A 9,057-nucleotide genomic window follows, 5' to 3' on the forward strand; every position below is an offset into this window, starting at 1 on the left:
GGGCTGCGGGGCCCGCGCCCGTGTGATGGGGAAGGGGCAGCGGCCCCTGCGAGCTGGACTTGGCGAGGGGACTCTGCCGGGAAGATCGTGGCGCCCTTACGTGCGTGGGTCGTCCGCTCGGCGTTCCTCTCCGCAGATGAGGCTGCTGGCGGCCGTGCTGTTGGCTCTGCTTGCGGTCAGTCAGGCGGAGGAAGGAGCCCGGCTTCTGGCCTCCAAATCGCTGCTGAACAGATACGCCGTGGAGGGGCGAGACCTGACCTTACAGTACAACCTCTACAATGTCGGCTCGAGGTGAGGGGGCCGGGGCGCGGGGGGGCCTTCTCGGGGTTCCCGGGCATCGCGGCTGGGACCGGAGACCGGCAGAGCGAGCGGATGTTCTGGTCGCCTTCCCTAAGCTGCCTGAGCCGCAGCCCCACTGTGTTGAGTCGGGAGAGTTTCCGAGTGGGGAGGGGAAAGAATTAGGGTCAAACCGGGAGAGAAGATGCGGAGGCAGACGCATCTTGGGCCCGTTCCTTCCCGGATATGGGAGTATTGGGTGCTCCTTAGCCATAGAATCCAGTCCTTGACCAAGATTCGCCAGTGTGACAGCCCCAGGCTTCCGTGTGATTCCCATCTGTGTTCTGTGGTTTGGAGTTTTTAGGAGGAGCAGGCAGATTTAATTGCAGATTGCTTTTTTTGTTAAAGGGTGTTTTTTTTAATGCTGTTTAATTTATTTTGAGAAAGAGAAATGCAGCGCGAGCAGAGTAGAGGCAGACGGGGAAGCCCAAGCGGCTCCGAGCTGTCAGTGCAGAGTCAGTGCAGTCAGTGCAGGGCCCGACCTGGGGCTCTGTCCCACCTGCTGTGAGTTCATGACCCGAGGTGAAACCAAGAGTCAGTCGCTTAACAGCCTGAGGCACCCGGTGCCCCTGATTGCTCTTTTGTTTTTTTAAGGTTTTGTTTTTAAGTCATCTCTCTACCCAACGTGGGGACATGAACTCAACCCTGAGATCAAGAGTCTCATGCTCTACCAGCTGAGGCAGCCGAGCGCCCTGATTATTGACCAGTTTTGTGCCCGTTATGTACTAACCGTTTTTGTCCCTCCCTCTCAGCGCTGCTTTAGACGTGGAGCTCTCCGATGACTCCTTCCCTCCCGAGGACTTTGGCATCGTCTCTGGAATGCTCAATGTCAAATGGGACCGGATTGCCCCGTATCCTCTTGACCCTGGGTGATGAAGGCTGGGGGGTGGGGGGTGTTGGGGACAACACGGTTGCAAAGCAGCGAGGTCCCTTCAAACAGCCTGGCTGTGCGGGGCATCCCTCCATCCCCTCCCTGGATGGCACGGGACAAGAGAAAATGGTGTTCGAGGAGGGCGGTTCCTCAAGGCCAGCTTGTAAGGCCCCGTGCCGTGCCGTGCCGTGCCGTCTGGGAAGGTGTAGACACTTAGATTTTCTGGCGAGGGTGCGAGTTCTCTGTGGTCTGCTTGTTCTCGGTCTGCGCTTCCAGCGGGCGTCAGCCCGGCCCTGGCAGTCCGTGGGCGTGAGGCTGGCTCCCGTCCTTGCTGGGGACACTCGAGGAAGCCGGATGTGGAGTGTGGCCGGGGCCCCTTACGCGTAGAGGGGGAGACACCTTAGGACACCGCCCGTTCTGGGCTTAGGAAGGGGTCTGCGCAAGCGTCGTCGAGGGGCCTTGTGGGCGGAAGTCCCCACGCGTCGCCCGCTCCCTTTGCGAACCGAGTTTAGCCCCCGAGTGATTCCTCTCCTTCCTTAACCGCCAGGCAGCGCTAGCAACGTCTCCCACACGGTGGTCCTGCGTCCGCTCAAGGCCGGCTACTTCAACTTCACCTCGGCAACCGTCACTTACCTGGCCCAGGAGGACGGGCCTGTCGTGGTGAGTGGCGCAGGCCTTAGCGGACCCGGCCTAGGTCTGCTTCCCCTTGAAAGCTCTGGCAGGAAATCTCCAGGGCATTTCCTCACTAAATTCTGCGAAGGTAAGAAGGACCAGACGCTGGGAAGCCTGGCTGGCTGGGTCGGCTGAGCGTCCTCACGATCTCACGGTTCATCAGTTCGAGCCCCGCGTCAGGCTCTGTGCTGACAGCTCGGAGCCTGGAGCTGCTTCCGATTTTATGTCTCTCTCTGCCCCTCCTCCACCTGTGCTCTGTCTCTCTCCCTCAAGGATACACACACACACACACACGTACGTACATATGTACGTACGTACGTACACATTGCCCGCAAGAAGGAACGTCCGTTTCAAGTTGTAAAAGTCCGGAATAGAGCGGTTGAAGTGGTGGGAGGGGAGCCCCTGGCCTTCCCTCGTCCCCGTGCCTCCTGCTTGGCCTTCAACCTGGGACGTGTCATTTGCCACCCAGTTTATTGTGGTCCTTGCCCTTCCCATCCGCGTCCTACGCCACCAGCGGGTCACTCCCGGTCTCCGCTGTGGCCAGCCCTTTCCCTTGCTTGGTGGGCGCCTGCCACATGCGCTCTGCTGGTGTAGCTTGCTGCGCTCTGCGTCCAGCGTTCTGGCACATTCTGCCCACAGAGCCCCTCCTCCCTAATGAGGCCAAGCTCCTTCCTGCCCTCCCGGCCCTCTCTCTCATTCTTCCCATGTTTGCAGTGGCCCCTCCCCCGCCAGTGTCCACCCGCTCCAGGCCCAGCCTTCAACGCAGTCCCTGCTTTCACGCCTCATGCTGTCCTGCTCGCGGCCACATGTCCACTTCAGTCGCTCCCCGAGTCCGGGCCCTGGACATTTAACTGCAGTCTCCGAAGTTCTTACGTGTAGGTCTGAAGCCACGCCCACCTCCAGCTCAGTCGTTCGCCCCTTGAGGCCAGGGACTTCATTAAAAAAAAATTGGTTTTTTTAACGTTTTATTTGTTTTTGAGAGAGAGAGAGAGACAGCTTGAGCTTGAGCAGGGGAGGGTCAGAGAGAGGGAGACACAGAATCTGAAGCAGGCTCCAGGCTCTGAGCTGTGAGCACCGACCTGACGCGGGACTCGAACCCACGAACTGTGAGATCATGACCTGAGCCGAAGCCGGACGCTCAACCGACTGAGCCCCCCAGGCGCCGCCAGGGACTTCATCTTAGAGGTCTGTTTCTCACATGTGGTAGGAAGTCAATAGTAAACAATCCTTAGACTGGCCGCGTCCTGCGCCTCCGCGCTTAGGCCTCGAGTTCATGAAGGCCTCTGGCGAGACCGACGAGCGGGCCGTGGGCCCCGCGGCGGGTGCACAGCGGGTCAGCCGTGGAGCTGCCACCTCAGAGTCTCTGAGGCTCGCTGCACTTTTTTGTTTAATTTTTAATGAACCACGTGGGATCGTGTTCCTGGCCCCGCAGCTCAGCCGTCACATCCGGTGTCCTCTCTGCCTCCAGACCACGCGGCGGGGCTCCGGTTCTGCCTCGGATTTGATGGGTTAAAGGACACAGGATCGGAGGCCCGGCGGCCCCGTAGAGGGAGCTTCTGTGCAGGGCTGGCCTGCTCTCTGGGCAGGAATGCGGCGGCCCAGCCTGCCCTCAAGTGTGCCCTGGGGCGGGGCTTCACGCTTTCCAGAGCCCTTCTCGTTACTTTGTTCGAGCCTCTGTCATCTGTGAGCAGGGGAGTCTTTCCGCTGTAGGAACAGGAAAGCGATTGCCAAGGGCACGTCATTCCGTCACGGCCCTGGCGCCGCGGAGGGGCGGTGGCGGGCCACTGTCTCCGGATCCCGGGCCGCACGAGGAAGGGGGATTGCCTTCCACGGCAGCCGCACACCCTCGCCGCCTCTGGGCCACAGGCCAAGTTCCTCCCACTCGCTCTAGTTCGGGAGCTTCTCCGCGTCGTCCCGGGACTGCCCTCTCCGAGACGGGGGCTGGATCTGCCCTGAGGCCTTCTTTTCCCCTTGCAGGTTGGCTTCACCAGCGCCCCCGGACAGGGGGGCATCCTGGCCCAGCGGGAGTTTGACAGGAGATTCTCCCCCCACTTTGTAAGCTCCGCAGCGTCCCTGTCCCCTCCTGCTCCCCCGGGAGGAGGACGCCCCCTTGTCCTGAGGAGATTTGTTCAGTTCGTGGCTGCTCCTCAGACCTGTGTTGTGGGGTCTGACCCAGCCAGCCGCCTGCCCTTTTTCTCTACTCAGCCTCCAGTTGAGTCCCGTCCTGGAGTCCTGGGTCTCTTTGGAGGCTTCAAAGAATGTCTTAGATTCAGAGAGCCGCAGGGCGCCGGCCGTCTCTCCGTGAATAATCACGCGCCCGGTTCTGTGCTCGGGGAGGACTCGGAACAAGTCAGCGGGGAGAAGGGCCGCACCCCGGGCCGCAGACGGGGTGTCGGAGCCCCAGCAGAGAGTCAGGGAGGGCTTTCAGGGGGAGGTGGCATTCGACCAGCCAGAGGAGGTGGAGAAGGGCAGGCATCTTGGGCAGGGGGAGTCGCTCGGAGGGGAGAAGAGGGCCTGGCAGGTGGGTTCGCAGGGCTGGAGTGCAGAAGGTCAGGTAGGGGAGCGGAGGTGGGGGCTGGAGGTGTGGGCTTGGAGGTCTGTGCGGGGCTGGGTGTCGTCTCCTTGAGATGTTCTGGAAGAGAGAAGCGTCTCCTCGGTCTGGGCCAGGTCAGGCGAGGCCTTGGGCTCCGCCACCTGGAGGGCATGGTGGCCCTGCAGGCAGACGGGGCCTTTCGGCTCAGCCTCTGCTGCACGTGTGGGCGGGAGCCGCTCACCCCTTCCAGCCCTCCTGAGCCCGGCCTGCGTTGTCCTCCGCAGCTGGACTGGGCGGCCTTCGGGGTCATGACCCTCCCCTCCATCGGTGTCCCCCTGCTGCTCTGGTACTCCAGCAAGAGGAAGTATGACACGCCCAAGACCAAGAAGAACTGAGGCGGCGGCCACGGCACTCCCTCCCGGGGCCCAGGGGCTCCCCGGGTCCCGAGGTGGGTCTCAGAGCAGTCTCTCCTCCCCTCACCCCGGCCACCCCCTCCCGGCCCTGCCTGCTTGGCGAGGGCGCAGCTGAGCCTTGCTTCCATCCTGAGGCCATGCCGGCAGGAATGCCACTGGCAGGAAGGGCCCTCCCGAGGCAGGGAGAACTCTGAGGGGTCCGGGAGGGGCCTGACGCTGCCCCCTCCCCCCCAAGAGGCTGGAAGAGGACATGAAGGCAGAGGGACTCTTGGAGACTTGCCCCATCTCTGTCCTGGGTCAGGGGTCCGGGGTTTTCTAATAAAAACGTACGCCACCCTGCCGTGTCCGCCTTCCCCGTCGCCGGGGTGAACTCGGGCCCTGGGTGCCCCCGCTCCGGGCAGGTGAGCTGGGCTCAGCCTCCTTGCTGGAGGGGCTGTGGTCCTGTTCCCACTGGGGGTGTCTGTCCTCTTCCGACACCTTTGCTTTCATCCCTTGCTTCTGTCTCTGCCTTCACCGGGCACCACGTACCGCCCCTCGAGCCCCTGTCCACGGCAGGAGGACACGGGCCAGAGGAGGGGCGGTCCGCGCCTGCGGCGGTTCTTGGGCCCCGGAAGGCGTTCTGTCTCAGGAACTCTCTGACTGGACTTGGAAAAGCTCTCTTACTGCCTGGTTCTAGTCCTTTCTCTGTTTGAGAACTAGCTTGCTTTTGCTGTTTAATTAGTTAAGCAGTCTTCATCCAATGTGGGGCTTGAACTCATGACTCTGAGATCAAGAGCCATGTGTCCTACCGACTTAGCCAGCTGGGTGCCCCAAGAACTAGCTTTTCTTTTTCTTTTTAATTAAAAAGTTTTTTCTTAATGTTTTAATTTATTTTTGAGAGGGAGAGCGAGCGTGAGCAGGGGAGGGGCAGAGAGAGAGAGAGACACACAGAATCCGAAGCAGCTCCAGGCTCCAAGCTGTCAGCACAGAGCCTGACGTGGGGCTTGAACCAGCAAACCATAAGATCATGACCTGAGCTGAAGTCGGACGCTTAACCGACTGAGCTCTCCAGGTGCCCCACAAACTAGCTTTTCGTGACTCCAAGTCCGAAGCAGAGCGGCAGCCCTGCGGCACGGCCTGTGCTGGGCCCCTGCTGCTGCGGCGCGGGCACGGCGCGGGGAGAAGCCGCCGGGAGCGGGCTCGGGCCAGCCCAGGAATGCCGTGGTCCGTGGTCCTAGAACAGCCTCGCGGGCGGGAGGGAAACCCAACAAACACTCGCTTTGTTTCTGCACCGCGTTTCCCAGTTTAGACTCTGCTGGGGGCTGCGGGGTGTGGGGTGGGGACTGCCCAACCCAGCTAACCTTTCCCTGGCGCCTGGCGGGCGCTCGGGGCCTCTGGACCCCGGGAAGGATGAAAAGGACGTGGAGACAGCGGGAGTCTCCGGATGGGGCAGCCCTCCGGCAGCTCGCCTCCCTCCTGCAGGGGCTGCGGCTTGGACTCCCTGGGACCAGCCAGGTCAGAGGGCCCGAGGCGGGCTAGCTTTTGTTCATGGTGGCCCCGGGGGAGACCTGGGGCTTGCGCAAGGGAGAAGGGAGAAGCTTGGGGGTGAGAACACGGGGAGGGAAGGAGAGGGGCTGGTGGACGGGCCTCCTCTTCTCCTGGAGGCTGCGAAACCTCCCATCTCAGGAGGAGGGAACACTGCGGTCCTGCGGTCACAGCTGAAAGCAGTGAGGCACCCGCAGGGGGAGCGGTTCGGGACCCACCCACGGCTGGAAGGCGCTGTGGAAGCCCGCACTCCTGGCCCGGCCCTCGTTGGGTGGGGGCAGGGGGCACCTAGGTCCAACGCAGATGACAAGACAGGTGTTGTGAAGGCAGTTGTGTCACCCGCACCTCGAACAAAGGCCAAAGCCTTCATCTGGTTCTCAAGTCAAGAGGGAAGGGGAGCCTCTTGTCAGTGGTGGAATGTTGGAGAAAACGGGAACCTCTGAAACCTACTGACAGAGACTTAGCTGGACTTGCTGGCTTTGGGCTTGAGCCCTCTGAGCTTGAGGAAACGTAATGGGAGATGAGTAGCAGACAGCACCCCGTGGGGACCACCCAGGGAGGTGCGCCCCCCATCTGTGCCCACGTTTGCAAGGGGAGAGGAAGCACATCTTTCCTGAAGATTGGGCCCCTCCCGGAAAGGCAACACAGATAGTGACCCAGCTGTCACCGAGTCCCAGATCCTCCCCACCCCTAGAGACCCACCCTCTGTCTGCCCACAGCATTGTGCGGACTTCCGGCTGGCACCGGCCCACCCACTCACCCTGCCCTGGCGTCCGGAGGGGCCAGGTGCCCAGATGGCCACCCACGTTACACACTAGGCCTCAGGACTCCGGCTGAAGAAAGTCCGCGGGGAGCGGGTGAAAGAATGTCCCAGAAGCTGGGGGTAACCATGGTTCCCAGACAGGATGGGTGTGTCCAGGTCTCACGACCTGGCAGCCTCTGGGACTCCCTGTGTGACACCCAGCAAATCCCGGAGCCTGTGTCCCCCGGATGTCACGAGACTGTTTACCTAGAGGGCCTCCGAGGGCCCCACGCTAGTGAAATGAGGCCGTGTCCCGTCCCCTGCGTTCTGGTGGTTTGGGCCCAGCAGAGGACAGGGTGCGGGACGCCGGCCAGGCAGCGGCCGCCCTCCTCTCTCCCAGAGGGAGAAGTTAGAGCTGGACCCACGGACCGGGTTCCCTGAGTAGCCCCCTCGTTTCCTAGATCAGGGAGGACTCGGGGCAGGAGCAGCGAGCACACCGGGGTCCCCAGCGCACAACTGAGGACACTGGGCGGCAGGTGGCTCTGAGGCTCCTGATGGTGAGACTTTCCCCCCAGGCAACAGGGCCTGGAGGAGGAGGGCCAGGGGGCCATCAGGTCTGCCCTGGGGAAGGGGTGAGGGGAGTCAGCCCCCAGAAGCCGGATGGGGAAGGGGAGCAGAGCCCAGCAGGAAGCCCGCCCTCCAGCCTCGTAATCACCCCTCCCCCACGGTAACCTGCCTCTTAAAGGCACCTGCAACAGCGGCACAGGCAGTTTGGAAGCCAAATTCCAAAGAGGGCAGAGGACCTCCCTGAGTCCAGGAGGCCCCTGCTGTCAAGTAGGTTTCCGGCTGTGGGCCTCCCCCAGGGTGCCCCGTGCTCCCCTCCTCAGCTCACACCGCTCACACTCTGCCCCATCCGAGGGAGGGTGAAGGTTCCCAGGACCTGGGGCTCCCACAGAGTCCCCCTTCCGAGTGGCCCAGCTCCGCTTCCTGTCCCGGGTCCACACAGCCCGAACACCGTGGCCCCGCTTTGTTCTGGGAGCGCCTCGGACCCTCAGGCCCGTGATGGCACCCAAGGGGTTAAACAGGTCTGGGCACAGCAAGGTCTAGGGTGTTTGAAGGAGGGCGGGGAAGGGAAGGGCTGGGGCAGTTGAAGAGGCGGCTGGTCTGCACTGGACTGGACGGCCCCTGTCTCCTATGCAGCCTTCTGGACCATGAGCAGTGCCCTTAAAAAAAAGGACCAAGAGAGGCGCCCCCACTGGGGTGCTAGGCTGGGTTCTCAGAGGGGCTTCCTGAAGAGGGGCTCCTCCCTGTGCTGCAATCACCAGCCGGGAGCAGGAGCAGGGCTCCCCTGTCTTTGGGAGACCTCCCAGGTCTGGTGAGTTCCCCTCTTCCCTCCCCGGGGTCCTCACCCCACGAATGGGGGTCCCCGTGCAAGCAGAGCCCTCAAGAAGCCTCCACAGCCAGGAAGGCACGGACCCCCCTCGGGAGCCTCTGCCCCAGCAGTCAGCTAATGGGGGGGGGGACGTGCAGGTGTGTAAATCAGAATCGCGAGCACGGCCAGCAATCATTTACACTATTGTGAACAGGGGATACTAACCCATCCATACACGTTCCTAATCCTGACGATTGTAAGCGGTCCACATACCGGAATCCCTAAGTGAACCATGAGGTTTAGAGAAGTTAAATAACTAACCCCAGACAGTTCAGTAAATTGTGGCCCCGGGGCTCAAACTCAAGTCCCTCTGACAAAATCCATTACGTCATCTTGTCATTTTTCTCTTAGGAGGAATGGGAGGCAGGATAAAACCTTGACATCTTGGGTCATTCAGTGTCCCCTTCCTCTCGGGCCTCACCTAGCGCCCCTTGTCCTTGGGAATTACTTGTGAGGTTTGAGGGGCCACCAGCTCACGCCTGAGAGCTAGGGGCGCCCAGATCCAGATCACCCCCTGCACCCGCTGAGGGCTTC

The 9,057-nt window shown here is 61.8% G+C and overlaps 1 protein-coding gene and 1 long non-coding RNA gene across 2 annotated transcripts in view; one reads left to right on the top strand and one right to left on the bottom strand.

The window, feature by feature from the left end:
• Positions 1–196, bottom strand: part of LOC115288578 — an 847-nt gene extending 651 nt beyond the window's left edge. The window contains exon 1 of the long non-coding RNA XR_003907103.1: positions 101–196. This is a non-coding gene — a long non-coding RNA (uncharacterized LOC115288578). The remainder of the gene's footprint in view (positions 1–100) is intronic.
• On the top strand, positions 102–5,162 carry SSR2 (signal sequence receptor subunit 2). Its single transcript, XM_029935995.1, has 5 exons — positions 102–291; positions 1,089–1,187; positions 1,759–1,867; positions 3,857–3,934; positions 4,697–5,162. The coding sequence occupies exons 1-5, from the start codon at positions 137–139 to the stop codon at positions 4,805–4,807; spliced, it is 552 nt and encodes a 183-aa protein (XP_029791855.1). The 5' UTR covers positions 102–136; the 3' UTR covers positions 4,808–5,162.
• Positions 5,163–9,057: the final 3,895 nt, after the last annotated feature.

Source organism: Suricata suricatta, chromosome 3 (assembly GCF_006229205.1).
Source record: "Suricata suricatta isolate VVHF042 chromosome 3, meerkat_22Aug2017_6uvM2_HiC, whole genome shotgun sequence".
Lineage (NCBI taxonomy): Eukaryota > Metazoa > Chordata > Mammalia > Carnivora > Herpestidae > Suricata > Suricata suricatta.

Bases quoted from the DNA above. Each gene is read 5' to 3' on its own strand.
- SSR2 (XM_029935995.1), top strand. From the start codon at position 137: ATGAGGCTGCTGGCGGCCGTGCTGTTGGCTCTGCTTGCGGTCAGTCAG. The intron at 1,188-1,758 runs GTATCCTCTTGA...ACCGCCAGGCAG, and splicing joins AAATGGGACCGGATTGCCCC to CGCTAGCAACGTCTCCCACA. The intron at 3,935-4,696 runs GTAAGCTCCGCA...TGTCCTCCGCAG, and splicing joins GGAGATTCTCCCCCCACTTT to CTGGACTGGGCGGCCTTCGG.